This window comes from Trachypithecus francoisi, unplaced genomic scaffold (genome assembly GCF_009764315.1).
Source record: "Trachypithecus francoisi isolate TF-2019V2 unplaced genomic scaffold, Tfra_2.0 Lachesis_group3, whole genome shotgun sequence".
In the NCBI taxonomy this organism is placed as follows: domain Eukaryota; kingdom Metazoa; phylum Chordata; class Mammalia; order Primates; family Cercopithecidae; genus Trachypithecus; species Trachypithecus francoisi.
Genome location: NW_022681468.1, coordinates 3,609,495 through 3,629,256, shown reverse-complemented (window position 1 = coordinate 3,629,256; position 19,762 = coordinate 3,609,495). Strand labels below are relative to the sequence as shown.

Genomic DNA, 19,762 nt, shown 5'->3' with positions numbered 1-19,762 from the left:
AAAATCTTCAACAAAATACAATACTAGCAAACTAAATTCACCAATATGGAGAAAGAATTATATACCATGATCAAGCAGGATTTATTCCAGGAATGTAAGGTTGGTTCAACAAACAAAAACCAATTAATGCAATACACCATATCAATAGAAAAAAATGAGTCACACAAGCATCTCAATGGATGCAGAAAAATCACAAGAAAGTCCAACACCCTTTCATGGCAAAAACTTAACAAACTAGAAATAGAAGGAAATGTTCTCAACCTGAAAAGGGGCATTTATGAAAACCCACAGCTAATGCCATACTTAATGGTGAAGGTTACATGCTCTCTCCCTAAGGTCAGAAGAAAGACAAGAATGCCCACTAGTGCTATTTCCACTCCACACACACGGAAGGTACTAGGCACGGCAAGTAGGCAACAAAAAGAAATAAAAGGTATCCGAGTTGGAAAGGAAGAAGCAAAACTATCTGTATTCACAGAGATAATTTTATATATAAAATTTATGTGATTTTTTATGTAAAAATCCTAGGGAATTCATTAAAAAAGCTATTAAAACTAATTTAAAAGTTCAGCAATTTTGCAGGATATAAGATCAATATATAAAAACCAATTTACCTCAGGAATAAATTTAAGAAAGTGTGTGCAACTCTTACCCTGCACTGTGAATGTAATCAATGCCGCTGAATTGAACACTTAAAAACAGATAAAGTGGCCAGGTGTGGTGGCTCACACCTGTATCCCAACACTTTGGGAGGCTAAGGTGGGTGGATCGCCTGAGGTCAAGAGTTCAAGACCAGCCTGGCCAACATGGTGGAACCTCGTCTGTACTAAAAATACAAAAATTAGCCGGGTGTGGTGGCGAGTGCCTGTAATCTCAGCTACTTGGGACGCTGAGGCAGGAGAATTGCTTGAACTTGGGAGGCAGAGGTTGCAGTGAGCCAAGACTGCGCCACTGCACTCTAGCCTGGGTGACAGTGCCAGACTCCATCTCAAAAAAAAAAAAAAAACACAGTTAAAGCGGCCAATTTTTATATATTTTTACCCCAATTAAAAAGAAAACTAAACAACTCTCACTCTGAAAACTATGAAACTTTTTTTTTAAATTTATTATATTTTTTGAGACGGAGTCTCGCTCTGTCACCCAGGCTAGAGTGTAGTGGCGTGATCCTGACTCACTGCAACCTCCACCTCCTGGGTTCAAGCAATTCTCCCACTTCAGCCTCCCGAGTACGTGGGACTACAGGCGACTGCCACCACGCCTGGCTAATTTTTGTAGAGACAGGTTTTCACCATGTTGGCCAGGCTGGTCTTGAACTCCTGACCTCAGGTGATCCGCCTACCTCGGCCTCCCAAAGCGTTGGGATTACAGGCGTGAGCCACCACAGCCGTCCCTTTTTTTTGAATTTTAAAAGATCTACGTAAGTGGAAAGGCATCTTATGTTTGTGGGACAAGAGTTTTTAATATTGTTAAGATGGCAATACTCCCCAAATTGACCTACAGATTCAATGAAATCCTTATAAGAATCCCAGCTGGCTTGCTACCAGAAACTGACAAGCTCATCCTAAAATGTATATGGAAACTCAAAGAACTTAGAAAGAATTGTCAAAACAATCTTGAAAAAGAACAAAGTTGGAGGACTCATACTTCCTGATTCGAAAACTTACTATGAAGTAACAGTAACGAAGACAGTGTGGTACTGGCATAAGAACAGACATATACATTAATGGACTACAACTGAGAGTCCAGAAAGAAACTCATACATTTATGGTCAACTGATTTTGACAAGGATTTCAAGACCATTCAACGGGGGAAAGAATAGTCTGTTTGACAAACGTTGTTGGAACAACTGGATATCTGCATGCAAGAGAATGAATGTAACCCCTCTACCTCATGTCAAAAATTAACTCAAAATTGATCAAAGAACTAAATGTAAATGCTGAAACTAAAAAACTCTTAGAAGAAAACACAGGTATAAAAGAAAACACAGGTATGAAACTGTGAATTTGCATTGCCAATGGATTCTTAGATATGACACACACACAAAAAAACAACAACAAAAAATAGTTAAATTTGTTTTCCTGCGCAGAAGGGTTCTAGGCAGCCATGGCGCCCAGCCAGAATGGCATGGAAGTCCTACTTCCACAAGGACTGGCAGCTGGCGCATGGCCACGTGGTTCAACCAGCCAGCCCGGAAGATCCGCAGATGCAAGGCCCGGCAAGCCAAAGTGCCCCACGTTGCCCTGCACACCCATCCGGCCCATCGTGTGGTGCCGCACGAAGCAGTATTCACACCAAGGTGTGCACCGGCCGCGGCTGCAGCCTGGAGGAGCTCAGGGTGGCCAGCATTCACAAGACCATTGGCATCTCTGTGGATCCAATGAGTCCACCGAGTCCCTGCAGGCCAAGGTGCTGCGGCTGAAGGAGCACCACTCTAAACTCATCCTCTCCCCCAGGAACCCCTCGGCCCCCAATAAGGAAGACAGTTCTGCTGAAAAACTGAAACTGGTCACCCAGCTGACAGGACCGGTCATGCCCATCCCAAATGTAAGAAGGAGAAAGCCCAAGTCATCACTGAGGAGAAGAATCTCAAAGCCTTTGCTAGTTTCCACATGGTCCATGCCGACGCCCAGCTCTTTGGCATACAGGTAAAAAGAGACAAGGAAGCTGAAGAACAGGATGTTGAAAACAAAAAATGAAGCCCTCTTGGGGACTTGTAATAAGTCAGCAGTTTAAAAAAAAAAAGTTAAATGAGACTTCATCGAAATGAAGAACAGCTGTGCTTCAAAGGCTACCATCAAGATAGTGAAATGACAACCCACAAAATGGTAGAAAATATTTGAAAATCTTATGTCCAATATGGGGCTTGTATCTAGTATATACAAAGAACTCTTAAAATTCAACAAAAAGACAACCCAATTTTTTCTTTTTTCTTTTTTGAGAGGGAGTCTCGCTCTGTCACCCAGGCTGGAGTGCAGTGGCCGGATCTCAGCTCACTGCAAGCTCCGCCTCCCGAGTTCACGTCATTCTCCTGCCTCAGCCTCCGAGTAGCTGGGACTACAGGCGCCGCCACCTCGCCCTGCTAATTTTTTTGTATTTTTAGTAGAGATGGGGTTTCACCGTGTTAGCCAGGATAGTCTCGATCTCCTGACCTCGTGATCTGCCCGCTTCAGCCTCCCAAAGTGCTGGGATTACAGGCTTGAGCCACCGCGCCCGGCCAACAACCCAATTTTTTAAATGAGTAAACAACTTGAATAGACATCTATCCCAAAGATATACAAATGTCTAATTAACACATGAAAAGATGTTCAACAACATTCGCTATTAGGGAAAAGCAAATCAAAACCACAATGAGAAACGACTTCACACTCACTACGATGGTTAGAATTTTAAGTCAGAAAATAACAAGTGTTGTCAAAGATGTGGAGAAACTGGAACCCTTGTGGGCTGCTGGTGGGGAATACAGACTGCTGTAGAAAACAACCTGGCAGTTCCTCAGAATGCTCAACACAGAGCCTTCACATGACCCAGCAATTCCACTCCGAGGTATACACTCGAGGGAAATGAAAACATGTATCTCACAAAAACTTGTACATTAATGTTCAGAGCACCGTTATTAAAAAATAAACAAAAAATTACTTGGGAGGCCCAGGTAGGTGGATCACCTGAGGTCAGCAGTTTGAGACCAGCCTGGCCAACCAGGCGGCCAACAACCGCCTCTACTAAAATTACAAGAATAAGTCGGGTGTGGTGGCGCACGCCTGTAACCCCACCTACTTGGGAGGCTGAGGCAGGAGAATTGCTTGAACCCAAGAGACGAAGGTTGCAGTGAGCCGAGATCACACCACTGCATTCCAGGCTGGGCGACAGAGCAAGACTCTGAAAACAAACAAACAAACAAAAAAACAACAAATAAACAAACAAAAGGTAAACAGATGTCCATCAACTGATGAATGGACAAACAAAATGAGGGCTGTCCACACAATGGAGTATTATTTGGCCATAAAAAGGGATGATGCACTACATATGCTGCAACATGAGACGAACCTTGACAACATGGTATCAGTCAGGAAAGACCCATATTATATGATGCCACTTATAGAAAATATCCAGAACAGGCAGATATACAATGAAAATAGATTTGTGGTTGCTCAGGGCTGGGGTAAGGGTAGAGTTGGGGGTGACAGCGAAAGAGGACAGGGTTCCTTTGGTGGTGATGGCGGAGATGGTCGCACAACTCAATGAATATACTAAAATACACCGACACTGAACTGTATGCTTTAAGCAGGTAAATCATGCATGACTTGAACCTCAATAAAGCTGTTACCAAAAAAAAAAAAAAAAAACCGGGAAAAAAGAAATTATCTGGTAATTGTAAATGGCAGAGAAGCCTTTCTTCTTCACGAAAATAAACTATCAGCAGTATAATTCAACTTAAATTTCTCTATATTACTGACAGCTGGTTTCTGCTTAAAAATCTTCCTAACAAGGCCGGGCGCGGTGGCTCAAGCCTGTAATCCCAGCACTTTGGGAGGCCGAGACGGGCGGATCATGAGGTCAGGAGATCGAGACCATCCTAGCTAACACGGTGAAACCCCCCCGTCTCTACTAAAAATACAAAAAACTAGCCGGGCGAGGTGGCGGGCGCCTGTAGTCCCAGCTACTCCGGAGGCTGAGGCAGGAGAATGGTGTAAACCCGGGGGGTGGAGCTTGCAGTGAGCTGAGATCCGGCCACTGCACTCCAGCCCAGGTGACAGAGCAAGACTCCGTCTCAAAAAAAAACAAAAACAAAACAAAACAAAAATCTTCCTAACATATTATATCACAAGGATTATCAAAATTTCATAAACACAAATCTTGCTTTTTAAAAAAATTAACTAAATATTTGTAGAAGGAAATATATCCAGGCTTATCATTTTGGTTACATAAAACCATGTCTGATGTTTTGAGAAATATTTCTTGTTCTGATACCGTATAATATCAATGCCATCCCTGACACCTTAATTAACTGGTAAAACTGGAAATAGAGCATTTCCAGTAACTTCTCAATTTGCTGCTAGTCAGACAGTATTTCCCACATATTTGAATCCAGTTTCATTTTAAAGGTACATCCGAAAGCTGTTCTATCAATAAAGAAAGACTTTTCAACAATTTGGTTTCAAATACTTCGGGTTAGAAAACAAACATCCATTTAAGACAGAGCTGCAAATTTATTATTATTACTTTTTGGAGACAGAGTCTCACTCTGTTGCCCAGGCTGGAGTGCAGTGGTGCAATCATAGCTCACTGCAGATTCAACCTCCTGGGTTCAACCAATCCTCCCCAGTAGATGAACTACAGGTGCACACTACCACAGCCAGCTACTTTTTCTTTTTGCTTTTTTTTTTTTGAGACGGTGTCTTGCTCTGTCGCCCAGGCTCAAGCGCAGTGGCGTGATCTTGGCTCACTGCAAGCTCTGCCTCCTGGGTTCACGCCATTCTCCTGCCTCAGTCCTCCGAGTAGCTGAACTACAGGCGCCCGCCACCACAGCCAGCTTTTTTTTTTTAAGACGGAGTAGTCTCGCTCTGTTGCCCAGGCTTGGAGTGCAGAGGCAAGATCTCGGCTCACTGCAAGCTCCGCCTCCCGGGTTCACGCCATTCTCCTGCCTCAGCCTCCCGAGTAGCTGGGACTACAGATGCCCGCCACCTCGCCCGGCTAGTTTTTTGTATTTTTAGTAGAGATGGGGTCACCATGTTGGCCAGGATGGTCTCGATCTCCTGACTTCATGATCTGCCTGCCTCAGCCTCCCAAAGTGCTGGGATTACAGGCGAGAGCCACTGCGCCCGGCCCTAATTTTTTAAATTTAATTTTGTAGAGATGGGGATCTCACTATGTTGCTCAGGCTGGTCTTGAGCTCCTGGGCTCAACCAATGTTCCCACCTGGGCCTCCCAAAGTGCTGGGATTATAGGCGTTGAGCCACCATGCCTGACCTCCAAAATTAACCTTTAAGGATTGCTGCATAACCACTTATAAAATCAACATCTTTCTCAATAGTAAAGGGTCAATAGAAATGGTATTTCAAATTAAAGTATAAGGTGGGTCGGGTGTGGTGGCTCACACCTGTAATCCCAGTACTTTGGGAGGCTGAGGCAAGAGGATCCCTTGAGCTCAGGAGTTCAAGACCAGCCTGGCCAACATAAGGAGACTCTGTCTCTAAAATAAATAAACGTTGAAAAATAAATTCAGCTCATAAATTTAAGTTTTTTAAACAAAGTGATAGACTGAATTATTTTAATTCAATGATTTCACACTAATGAGGGTTACAACAGAGCAAGGGCCCTGAAGTGCTGTTTCGGGTGCTGTGGTAAGCGAGTTCTAGTCACCTTTGTGTCTCACTACATTATTTAAGTGTTTAGAGAATGATGAGGGGTAAGAATATTTCTTATTCTGCTCTGGTCTATTTTCAATGGGTGATTTCCCACACACCAAAAGCTCCGGAGGTTAAACACAGCTCTGTGACATTTCCAGAAAGATGAAGTTTCCACAGGCAACTCCGGAGTCACAACAGCCCAGCTGTGAACATCCCCACGTCACATGGTCTCCACAGGGACCCCTGTACCCTCCCAGCCCCGACGAGCAGGCGCTGTCCAGCCACGGTTTTCCACTTTCAACACTTCCTTCAGCTACTCCCTGCTTCTTCACAGTCTCGTAACCCCCTTCTCCTCTCTCTCCTCCAATGCTTGTGCAGTTACGAGAAAAACCTGCTCTCCCCTCATCCCATTTCCTCCTTCTACTCATGGGGGACTCTTTCAAGTAAGTAAGTGTAGGAATAGAAACAGCAACATATCCAAATCAAAACAAAGACGAACTATACCCTGACTTCGTGCAGAGGTTAGAGCTGGGGCGTCTCGCACACCTGGAAACCAAGGCGGCACATGATCACACCGCCACAGAGCCTCAAGGACAACATGAGCTCCAGGAGAACAGGAATTTTGTTTTCTTCACTGCTGCAGTGCCTAGCACATCTTAAGTCCTTAAAAAATATTTGCTAAGTGAATGACAAGGGACGACAGCAGACTAGAAATGTCAACACGATTTTGCACAGTGGGAAAAAGCAAACCGATGAGTGGTATCTAACTCAGCAAAGCCAGAAAACCAGAACTTAACTGGCAGCAGGGGCAACGAGACTGGGGAATGAGAAGAGGCGCTCAGATCGCTGAAGGCCTGTGGTTAATGGGCAGAAAAGAGCACCCACTTCAAGTCCATAGGAAAAGCAGTTAGATCCTCCCCCATCAGCCCTCCTCCATCCACCTCAGCCACGTTACCAGAAACCGACAGCTATGCCCCCCACCCCTAAACGCCAAGCAGGAGACTGGAAACTTCTCTCTGGGGAGACTTACAGCCCCAAAATAAAGAATTCTATCATTAACTTCTGGTAGTGGCCCTCAAATTGGCAGGGTCCATGCTCTATTCCCTGATGGTGAGACTCAACACTTAAAGTCTGCCCCATGCATACAGGGAGTTTCCAGTCGGCCCACTCATAATCATGGAAAGACAGTCAATAATCACCAGATTTTCAGAGAAACACCTCTAACAAAGAGAATGATCAAAGTAGAAAACAGGTGAAAAAGAACGCGCAAGAAACAGACAAGATAGGAGGCAAAGGGAAACATCTACATGACAAACGTGTGCAGGAATCAATAAAACATTCAACAAAGAGAAATGTGTCTAAAACACATTGCCTTCATGAAACAGAAAGAGCATGTTATAAAAAGGAAGACTGAGAACGACAACACTTTTTTTTGGAGACAGTCTCTCTCTGTCACCTAGGCTGGAGTGCAGTGGCGTGATCTCAGTTCACTGCAACCTCTGCCTCCCAGGTTCAAGCGATTCTCCTGCCTCAGCCACCAGAGTAGCTGGGATTACAGGCACCGGCCACCATGCTCGGCTAGTTTTTGTATTTTTAGTAGAGACAGGGTTTCCCCATGTTGGCCAGTCTGGTCTCAAACTCCTGACCTCAGGTGATCCACCTGCCTCGGCCTCCCAAAGTGCTGGGATTACAGGCGTGAGCCACCACGCCCAGCCTTACATTGAATTTTTGTTTCTGACATTGTATCTTTCATTTTTAAGTGTTCTTGGCTGGGCACGGTGGCTCACGCCTGTAAGCCCAGCACTTTGGCAGGCCGAGGCGGGTGGATCACAAGGTCAGGAGTTTGAGACCAGCCTGGCCAACATGGTGAAACCTCATCTCTACCGAAAATACAAAACTTAGCTGGACACAGTGGCGGATACCTGTAATCCCAGCTACTCGGGAGGCTGAGGCAGAGAATTGCTTGAACCTGGGAGGCAGAGGTTGCAGTGAGCCAAGATCACGCCATTGTACTCCAGCCTCGGTGACAGAGCGAGACTCTGTCTCAAATCAAAAACAAAAACAAACAAACAAAAATTCAATGTAAAAACTAGAAGATAAAGTTGAGAACCTCTCCTTAAAAACTCAGAACAAGGCCCGGCACAGTGGCTCACGCCTGTAATCCCAGCACTTTGGGAGGCTGAGGTGGGCGGATCACTTGAGGCAGGAGTTCAAGACCAGCCTGGCCAACATGGCAAAACATTGTCTGCACTAAAAATACAAAAATTAGCCAGGCGTGGCAGTGCACGCCTGTAATCCCAGCTACTCGGGAGGCAGAGGCACGAGAATCACTTGAACCTGAGAGGTAGGGGTTCCTGTGAGCTCAAATCGCGCCACTGCCCTCCAGCCAGGGCGACAGAATAAGACTCCATCTCCAAAAACACAAAAGAAAGAGCATTTTCAGACAGACCTGGTTCAAAAAATCTACCTCCGATGAATTCTTTCTCAGGAAGCTACTAGAAGATTCACTCCACCGAAAGATAAAAGACACAGAATCCAGAAAAGGGAATTCAACAGAGGAAAGAGACACAAATAATCCCTGCAAGGAATGAAAAGCACTCCAAGGACTGCTCCGTAGCAGGCCTGCAGGACACACAGCCCAGGCTGAAGCAGAGAAGTGGCAGGTCTGGAAGGGATGAAGGTGGTAAGATTATTTGAGGTGTTTAATGGAGGAGTTCTAGTTAAACACCTGGCACTAAATTCATGACTGTACACTGAAAACCAAGCTAAAGAAAATTCGGCCGGGAGCCACTGCTCACTCCTGTAATCCTAGCACTTTCGGAGGCCAATGTGGGTGGACTGCTGGAGGTCAGGAGTTCAAGACCAGCCTGGACAACATGGTGAAACCCCATCTGTACTAAAAGCACAAAAATTAGCCAGGCGTGATGGCGGGTGCCTGTAATCCCAGCTACTCGGGAGGCTGAGGCAGGAGAATCACCTGAACCCAGGAGGCGGAGGGCTGCAGTGAGCCGAGATCATGCCACTGCACTCCAGCCTGGGCAACACAGTGAGCCTCTGTCTCCAAAAAGAAAAAAAAAAAAAAAATTTACTCCATGGGATTATTACAAGAAAAAAAAAAAAAAAAAAAAAAGAAAATAAAGAAAATTCATTCCAGTAACACAAAAACATTTCCCTTAGTAAATTGTATCTTACATGGCTTAGCTGTGAAGACAGTTACCTAATAAAAACAGTGTAGACACTGAATATCAATTTAAACAAAATTATATAAACATATTTGGGACAGAGAAAAAGAGCAAGGGGTGAATGTGCTTCAGGCAGTGGAGGGAGAATGTACAACGGTTCTAAAGCCTCTTCTACAGCAGAAGTCAGCAGACAATGTCTAAAATGGAAAAATCAGAAATTAGCAGTACCAGCATGCTATACAGAAACACGAAATTTAAGGCAGGCATTGCTCAGCACCCACCAATATCCATGGTTCTTCTATAGTAACATCCCACCCTCGGCCTGCTTGGCTGAAGGAGGGTGGGATGGCCACCGTCTCAGATGGTGGCCTGAGGGTGGGAAAAGGCCACAGCCCTGGAGGCTTCTTGGAGCAAGGCCGTCCAACCAGCACTGACTGCTGACACGTCAACTTCAGGTGAGAGAAATCAACCTGATTTTATTTAAGTCACTGTCACTTTGTTCTTCATTACTGGCAGCTAAATGTGATCCTAACTAAAATGATAAGTAGAAACAGAGGAGTTAAAAGTGGCAGTCTGTGGGAAGTTGGAGCGCAGAGCAAGCAACTGGTAGAGGGACTGCTATCTTGCATTACAACCCAGTAGTACTGCTTGGTTTCCAAAACTAAGTAAATGCATTACACTGATAAAAGCTAAACTATATTTAAAGAAAATCACCCCACGGGGCATGGTGGGAAGTGTTGTTAACCTTAACTTTTTTTTAAATTTGAGACAAAATTTTGCTCTTGTTGCCCAGGCTGGAGAGCAATGGCACGACCTCAGCTCACTGCAACCTCTGCCTCCTGGGTTTAAACGATTCTCCTGCCTCAGCCTCCTGAGTAGCTGGGATTACAGGCGTGCACCACCAGCCCGGCTAATTTTTGTATTTTAATAGAGATGGGGTTTGACCATGTTGGCCAGGCTGGTCTCGAACTACTGACCTTATAATCCGCCCACCTCGGCCTCCCAAAGTGCTGGGATTACAGGCATGAGCCACTGCGCCTGGCCATAACCTTAACTTCTAAAACTAAGATTAGATGCGTCTTTTGGGGTCAATTTCAAATTCTAATACTGAATTGTGGATATCAAACTTTTTATTTTAAAGGCAAGAGAATATGAAGGCATTGCAGTTTTGGAAAGGCGAAGTGATGAAGAGAGTTTGAGACTGATCTGGCAGAGGTATTTAAAACTTCAAGTGGGAAAGGCATTCATTTAGGCCTGAGGACTTGAGAGCTTTAGCTAGGTCACTAACAATGAGAATAGAAAGAAAAGGCTAAAATAAAATAAAGATATTTCAAAGCAGGCACCTGCAAGGAGGCTTGAGGCTGACCACAGTCCTGTGAAGGAAAGAAACGCTGGTTAGGGGGCAGCTCCCCCAGAAACAGGGAAAATGCTCAGAACCTAGTTTACCCAAGGGGAGTAGGGAGCAGGCTGGAGGGCAGGTTCATACGACCTCCCCAAATTCCTAACACAGCGGAGTGCAGTGGCTCATGGTTATAATCCCAACATTTGGGAGGCCAAGGTAGGAGGATTACTTGAGCCTGAGTTCAATTCCACCCTGGGCAACACAGCAAGACCTCGTTTCCACAGAAAATAAAAATTTAGCCAGGTTTAGGGGTGCATGCCTATAGTCCGAGCTATTCAGGAGGCTTAGACTGGAGGACTGCCCGAGCCTGGGAGGTCAAAGCCACAGTGAGACATGATACAGTCACTCCGCTCCAGCCTTGGCAACAGAGCAAGACCTCGTCTTAGGGGGAAAAAATTCCTAACAGTCTTCCAACCTACGAGTCTGCGATTTTGGAGGTCAGGGAAATCATCATCTAAATTAACACTGGGAATCACCTTACAGTAGGTCCCAAGTGTTCTCCAAAGAGGTTCCAATCCAAGGACACAATTTGAATGAAATTCTATCATTCCATTCAAAGTCATCTTTGAATTTCTAATTCCTAAGAAAAACAAAAATCCAAAGTTCTCTATTACACATCGATTTTTTTTGCAGTTTTAATCAAAATACAATTTTGTTGCCACAGTTACCTACCAATCAATAAAACTAACCAAAAACCTAACCCCCAACACAGATTGTTTAAAATCAAACTGAAACTTGACCTTTATCTCCTAGTTAGTGGCTAGTCTATGGGGGGGGGTGGGGCGGGGAAGAGATTACTACACACAGTTCACACTGCCAAAACACTTCTGATTTTAGATTTAAGGAGAGTGTGTTCCCTCTCATCCATTCTCATCAGCAAGAGAGCCTTTCTGTGAGCTTCTCATACAAATTTAAGATAACCATAATATACTGTCATCCCATAACACTAAGAATCTAAGAATAAAACAAACATGGTCAAAGACTAATAGGTATTATGTTATAGGACTAAGAGGTATGTTTTGGGATGAGATTACATGGTAACATTGTTTTTGGTCTCTTCCAGCAAAAAAAAAAAGCTTTCTGTCTCTTTTCAGAGAAAAGCATTTGACAGTTTCACTGTATTTAATATAGTTTGGAATTAACAGTCCTGTGTGCCTGCCTGTTTATCCAGCATCACTAATGTCAGCACAAACAGGAGATATCTAAGGGCACCTGGCTTGGTGACAAGAGGGAGGGTGGAGGCAAGCAGAGGCGCTCTCTGTCAACCCTGCAGCGTTGTGAGTTCTGTAATTTACACGCATTTGAGTATTTTGCTTGAAGGGCAATTCACTGCACATTTTAATTTTTCAGGTAGCTCACACAGTGGTATCCTGAAGTGAGAACTATTTCTTCAAATCCAATTTTATTTCTTTGAAATCTAGATTTCAGATAGATGCTGTTCACTGTAAAGCCCAACTATCATGGAAGGAATGGGTTTTTTTTCTTTGGACGCAGGGTCTTGCTCTGTTGCCCAGGCTGGAGTACAGTGGCGCAATCTCAGCTCACTGCAACCTCCGCCTCCTGGGTTCATGAGATCCTCCTGCCTCAGCCTCCCGAGTAGCTGGGACTACCCGTGCCACCACATCCAGCTAATTTTTGAATTTTTTAGTAGAGACGGGTTTTCACCTTGTTGGCCAGGCTGGTCTCAAACTCCTGATCCACTCACCTTGGCCTCCCAAAGTGCTGGGATTACAGGTGTGAGCCACCACACCTGGCCTGCAGTTTTAAGACAGAAAAGATAGGGCTGGGTTGTTAATGTTTAATGGTTTCAGCTATCCCACCTCATGCTATTATAGTCAGTATCAAACAGCTACCATACAATCTACATGATCTAAATTATACTATAACCTAATTTTTATCATGCAATCCTAGCATTTCCCTATAATTCAGATCTTACTCAAAAGATCTATTTCTTAAGTCTGTTATTTTTAAAAAGTGTTCCCATGTTATGCAAACATTCTATCCAGAGAAATCATTAAGATAAAATATATCTGAGCCAGGCACAGTGGCTCCCTGCCTGTAATCCCAGCACTGTTTATTATGAGATGTTTAGCACCGTGCCAGTTAACCCTTACTTATTAAATTCGGTGGCGTCATCCCACTCACACCTTGGGCTGGCCATCCCCACACTAACAGCTACGGGCATTCACATCCATGGAGGAGGACTCTGAGAAGATACTGTCACACTCCTGGTGAGAAAAGCCACAAATGAGGAACCACCCAGAACACTGGGTGGATTAATTCTATTCATGAAGAGGAAGCACATCGCGAAAGAAGATGCCCCGGACTGGGAACTGGAAACCCATGTTCTGCCTCTGTGACGCGTGTCCACACCAGCATCAACCCCGAGGCCTCCCTCCTGGTCTGCAGGGCAGACCAGCAGCCAGGGCAGAAGACCACTGGGGCCTGTCCAATGCTCATAGGCTAGGATTTCAAACATCAGCTCCATCCAAATGCAACACTAGCTGTTACAAATAAGATGTGGGAAAAATATTTAACACAGGAGACAATATTTGTATATGACAAAGATGAAAGACAACAAATTCATCTCATTGGGTTGTCCGTATTTGTTGCTATTTACATTTGGAAACTATAAAGTTTATGTTCCCCTTCAAATGTATCAAGATATTTTCAAAAATAGCTTAAAGAAATATACATGCAAGGCTGGGCATGGTGGCTCATGCCTGTAATCCCAGCACTTTGGGAGGCCAAGGCAGGTGGATCATGAGGTCAGGAGTTCAAGACCAGCCTGGCTAAGATAGTAAAACCCCATCTCTACTAAAAATACAAAAATTAGCCAGGCATGGTGGCAGGTGCCTGTAGTCCCAGCTACTTGGCAGTCTGAGGCAGAGAACTGCTTGAACCCGGGAGGCGGTGCTTGCAGTGAGCCAAGATTGTACCACTGCACTCCAGCCTGGGCAACAGAGTGAGACTCCGTCTCAAAAAAGAAAAAAAAAAAAAAGAAAAGAAATATACATGCAAAGCACAGCATTAAGATCCAAGATTTCATAGAGGAAACCAATCAAGCTATAGGAAAATTAAAGACAAAAACTTACAATGGAAGTTGAAATGACTCGGCCAGGCGCGGTGGCTCACACCTGTAATCCCAGCACTTTGAGAGGCCGAGGTGGGTGGATCACGAGGTCAGGAGATCGAGACCATCCTGGCTAACACAAGGAAACCCCGTCTCTACTAAAAATAGAAAAAATTAGCCGGGTGTGGTGGAGGGGCCTGTAGTCCCAGCTACTCAGGAGGCTGAGGCAGGAGAATGGCGTGAACCCGGGAGGCGGAGCTTGCAGTGAGCCGAGATCACACCACTGCACTCCAGCCTGGGTGACAGAGCGAGACTCCGTCTCAAAAAACAAAACAAAACAAAACAAAAAATTAGCCGGGCATGGTGGTGGGTGCCTGTAGTCCCAGTTACTTGGGAGGCTGAGGCAGGAGAATGGCATGAACCTGGGAGGCAGAGCATGCAGTGAGCTGAGATCTTGCCACCGCACTCCAGCCTGGGTGACAGAGCGAGACTCCATCTCAAAAAAAAAAAAAAAAAAAAAGTTGACATGACTCTTGTCCCATGCAACCACTGTGGTGATAAGAAAGTATGAGCCTCGCCGGGCGCGGTGGCTCAAGCCTGTCATCCCAGCACTTTGGGAGGCCGAGACGGGCGGATCACGAGGTCAGGAGATCGAGACCATCCTGGCTAACACAGTGAAACCCCGTCTCTACTAAAAAAATACAAAAAAACTAGCCGGGCGAGGTGGCGGCGCCTGTAGTCCCAGCTGGCTCCTCGGGAGGCTGAGGCAGGAGAATGGCGGGAACCCAGGAGACGGAGCTTGCAGTGAGCTGAGATCCGGCCACTGCACTCCAGCCCGGGTGACAGAGCGAGACTCCGTCTCAAAAAAAAAAAAAAAAAAAGAAAGTATGAGCCAAAAATAATCATCTTTTATTTATTTTTGAGACAGGGCCTCACTCTGTCGCCCGGGCTGGGGCGCAGCGGCAGGATCACTGCTAACTGAAACCTTGACCTCCCTAGCTCAGGTGATCCTCCCACCTCAGACTCCAGAGTAACTGGGACCACAGGTGTGCGCCACCATGCCCAGCTAATTTTTACATTTTTATAACATGTTACTTTTACATTTATTATAGAGACTGGGTTTTGTCAGGTTGCTCAGGCTGGGTTCAATCAATCCTCCACCTTGGCCTCCCAAAGTGGTGGGATTACAGGCATGAGCCACCACACCAAGCCACAATCTTCCTTTAGAACTTAAAAAGTTTACTACCTATACTTTCCAAATTTCCTCACATAGTCCCCATTAAGCCTCCAAATCTGGGCTGAATCAGCTACTTTTCTTCCTTAAGTTTCAAGAATTCTCCATAATTGTCATTAGATACCTGGCAAGATTTGGGAAGTGGGGAAAGGCTGGCTTTTCCACATGACAGTAATCGACGTATCAGAGGTTTCAAATGTCATGGAGTGGTGAATCCAAAAACTGAACAGTCCACTCATTGACAGCCTACATGTGTTTCCTGAGCAGAAGTAATTGAAAGTTAGAGTACCTAATATTGCTCCATAAACAGTTGTATTCAAAAGCATTATTCTGTGCTTTCCAGTCGAAACAACTAGGCAATACTAACTGCACACACGTTAACTAGAAATACACCACTTTAGAGTTACAATGATGTATATGTTAACATAAATGAGTTTAAATACTTGTAAAATATATTGATATTTCATTAAAACACCACCTTCTAAGTTCATTCTTCTCTAAAACTGAAAACTTATACTTTTGTGCAAACTGAGTTCCTAAGAGAATAATGTAGTTTGTAATCACAATTTCCAAAGAGCCAAAATACAACTTTGAAAACATGTCTATGTTATAGCACACAGTTCCTGTTTAGATTCGGAAAGATCAGATCTCATAAAATATGACCTCCACACATGCTGAGAAGAGCTTCCTCCAGGGAAACCCACCAGTAATGCCTGGGGGAGAGAGGTGGCTGCACAATGGCCCACAGGGCCCCAGCCCTCAAGACTAATCTCCTTCTAGGTATCAGGGCAGGGGCCAGTAGGACAACACCTTCCCAGCAAAACCACCTTTCTCTCTGTTTCCTCCTCCCAGTCACACTCACAGGTGGTGCACCAAGTTGAACCTGACAGTGGAACTGTGTGGGTTTCAAGATCGAGTGATCAGAAAGGAACGGTCAACAAGCCGGATGCAGTGGCTCACGCCTGTAATCCCAGCGCTTCGGGAGGCGGAGGCAGGTGGATCACCTGAGGTCAGGAGTATGAGACCAGCCTGGCCAACATGGTGAAACCCCGTCTCTACTAAAAATACAAAAATTAGCCGGGCATGGAGGCGCGTGCCTGTAGTCCCAGTTACTCAGGAGTTTGAGGCAGGAGAATTACTTGGACCCTGGAGGTGGAGGTTGCAGTGAGCCGAGATCATGCCACCGCACTCCAGCGTGGGCAATAGAGCAAGACTCCGTCTCCAAAAAAAAGGAAAGAAATTGGAAACAAAATATTCAGATTTTAACATGCACCAAAGAACTCACTTTCAAAGCAATGGTGAAGTCAATTAGTTATTCAGTTGGAAATCATGTCACTGACAAAGGACGCTAGAAAGCAAATATTCTTGATTTACTGATACTATAAGTAACCAAAAATGGTGGTTCCCACGGAAATAAAGCATCACAGGCTGTCCTTGATCTCACGGCCTCTTTCTACTGCTGCTCTCACAAGATAATGTGTAACATCTCACTACAGAGCAACTCAATAGAAGCCCTCTAAAGAATACTGCAACTTAAGTTTTATTTGTAAACAAAATTCCAAATTCCAGTTACCAATCTGGCAGAGTAGGAGGCCTCACTGTGGAACACTTTCATTTGTTTCTTCGTATAAATATCAGCTTTATCAGCCACAAAGATTAGAAATTACTGGTTCAAACTGAACAGTCCTAGCCCAGTGACGCAAATGACCCAAGGACAAGGTTTTCATAGGTCTGGCCTGAACATACATATTTCCTCCTCCTACTCAGTGGTTTTAGGTGAGATAGTCTGAGGGTCTTGACAGCACACCCCTGTTAGGGAGAGATGAAGTAAAAGAGTTTCACTCTGCGCTTTTACTTGTCTTTAGGATTCTAATTATCGTTAAATGGTTTAACCAAATTTTTGTCCTAAAAAAGCATAATCGGTTATTTAGCTGACCAATGATTAAAACGTAGATCCCGAACTAACTAGAGAAGGCATGCAAAAATCAGATAAGAAAGTTTTTAAGTGATAGCTCCAACTACCCCTCCAAATATCACAAAGGTCTAGCAGAATTGGAATTTAAAAAGAAACAAAAATGTCCTCTTGCACGGTTTATTTAAAATAAAGCCTTAACCTTAAAATTCCCTTGAAAGTGTTACAGCAAAGTGGGTATTCAGGCTATGGCCAACAAGGGGATGTAGACAGGCTGTCACCCAGGAGAGGCCGTTAGTGCTGGGCTAGCTGGAGATGCAAGGGGGTCCCATGGGGCAGTGGGCGAGACAGATGCAGAAAGCACACCCAGCTGCCCCCACAACGCAGAGGAGCGTGGGGTGGGGAAAGCGAACTAATTCCACACTGCCTCTGGACCCCAAAGGCGAGAAGCAGGGGCGGGGGCGGGGGCGGATATCCCAGGGAGTGCTGCAGGAAATGATATCCAGACTTGGAGGGTGGATCTAGGAAGCGGCAAGGGCGAGGGCCCGGCGGGGGGGAGGGGGTGGGAGTGGGAACGTAGGATGTGGCTCCGAGGGGCAGGATGAGGGGGCGGGACGATCGAACGCGGATGTCCAGGCTGGGGAGGGCAAGGAGGGATGAAGAGCTAGCGGAGGGACGAGGGCGCAGGGAACGGCTGGAGAAAGATGGGCAGCGGGCCCGGGGGCGCTGCCGGGGCGAGAGGAGGCGAAGCCCACCGGCTGGGTGGGCAGGAGGGCGGCAGGGTCTGCCCGGGCGGGCGTGGGGGTGCGCGGGACGGGGCGCAGGGGTCGCAGGGCCGGCCCTGCCGGCGTGCACTTACCCCACTCGAGGAACTCGGCCACGTACTTGTCGCGGCGCAGGGCCGAGTGGCTGCACTCGGTGTACAGGCAGACGAGCACGTCAAGCAGCGTCTCCACGCTCAGGGCGCTCTCGTTGCGCCAGGGCCCGTCCAGGAGCAGCTGCTCCAGCTTCTTGAGCCGCACCTTGGCCGACATGGTGCCGCGCGGCCCGCTCCCGACGCGCCGGCCTCTCGCAGCCCGCTCGGCCAGTCCGTCAGGGCGCGCCCTCGGGGGCTCGGGGGCCGCGAGCCCCGGCAGCAGCGGCGCCTCCTCGCCGCCCCGTCCGCGTCGTCGCGCCCCGGCCTAGGCCGACATCTTGGGCTCCGTCCCGGCGGCGCAGAGTCTGGGGCGCCGGGCCCCGCGGGTCCATGGGCCGCTCTCCTCCCCTAGGTGCCGCCGCCCTCCCCGCTCGGGCGGCCCGCCTCCGCCTCGCCGCGCCCCCGCCGTCCACCGCCCTCAGCCCCGCCCGCGGCCGCGCCCTCCCCGCCGCCGCCGCCGCCGCCGCAGACTAGGAGCGGCGAGGAGCCTAGCGCTGCGCAAGCCCGGCCGGCGCCCGAGCCCCGACCCCAGCCCCGACCCGGCGGCCCAGCCCCGCGGCCCGCAGCCAACCAGGGCGCGGCCAGCACCGGCGCAGCCAACCACTGCGGGGCCGGCCACTGCCGCGCTGACCTCAGCGCGCCGCCCCGCCCCGCGCCCGGCTCCCAGCTCCCGGCGGGCTCGGGCCTCGCCGCTTGCCGTAGGGAGCCGGGATGCTGGGAAGGCAGGGCCGGGCCCGGGGAGCGGCGCGGGGGGGACGGGAGGGGCGGGGCGAGTGCGCTGCCGAGATTGCGGGGTCCGCGCATGCGCAGAGCGCGCCCCGGTGGGCGTGTGCGCCTTCGCCCAGCGGACACGGTTCCCTCCGTGTTTGGGGTCCGGCCGCGCGCGTAGCGGATCCTGGGGCCGAAGGCGACCCCAAGTATCGAAGAAGCAGAGTAGCGATCTCAGGTCGTCGGGCCCCGTCCCACAGTCCCGGCGGGCCCATGTTGCCTGGGGGTCTCGGACCGGCCCGGCCGAGGTGGGTGTCGAGGGCCGCCCGGCAGGCGCAGCTCTCATGGCCTCGGCGGAGCTATTTAAAACGGCTTGTCCCAGCTCGAATTGGTCCTGGAAGACTCGGGTCATACCCCTGACTTTACCGACGAGAGACTGAAGCCCAGACGGTGTGGGGTCAGGGCCCAGGCTTGTGGGGGCTGCTGCCAAGGCGGGAGCCAGCGTCCCCAGTGCCCGGTGGATTCGTGATGGCTTGCAGAGGGTTTCAGTTTCCACTGTCCAGCCCTCCCTGCAGACCAATACCTGGGTGTGACAGTTTGGTAGCGGGGAGGATATTTGTCTCCAGGCTGGGTTTGCCTAGCGAGTCGCTGTATTTACTAAGATTGTTGGTTAATTTGGGTGGCTGGGGGAGGGAGGTTGATGGAGATACCCCCGCACCCCAACAAACCCTTGGCGTCAGGAGAGGAGGGGCTATTCCTGAAGCTTGCGGAAGGTCACCGAAATCGTGGGGGTGGCTGAGAGCTTCTGGGGCGCGCGAGTACAGGGGAAGGGGTGGAGCCGATGAAGGGGCAGATAGGGGTTTGAAGCCGGAGGCTAAGGGAGCCTGAAGCAAAACTAATCTCTGGAGCTAAAAACAGGAGTGGGCCCGGCGCGGTGGCTCACACCTGTAATCCCAGCACTTTGGTAGGCCGAGGGGCGGATTGCCTG

General features: G+C 47.7%; 1 protein-coding gene and 1 pseudogene across 5 annotated transcripts in view; one reads left to right on the top strand and one right to left on the bottom strand.

Moving 5' to 3' along the window:
* Positions 1 to 18,591, bottom strand: part of CDC42BPB (CDC42 binding protein kinase beta) — a 130,669-nt gene extending 112,078 nt beyond the window's left edge. For 4 of the 5 annotated variants that reach the window (XR_004432244.1, XM_033191192.1, XM_033191194.1 and 1 more), the window contains exon 1: positions 18,010 to 18,591. Coding sequence is in view for 4 of the 5 variants with exons in the window: in XM_033191192.1 (XP_033047083.1) it covers positions 18,010 to 18,184 (175 nt within the window). In the remaining variant the exon portion in view is untranslated. The remainder of the gene's footprint in view (positions 1 to 18,009) is intronic. The other variant, XM_033191193.1, reaches the window with a different exon arrangement.
* Positions 1,785 to 2,729, top strand: LOC117071332 (annotated as a pseudogene).
* Positions 18,592 to 19,762: the final 1,171 nt, after the last annotated feature.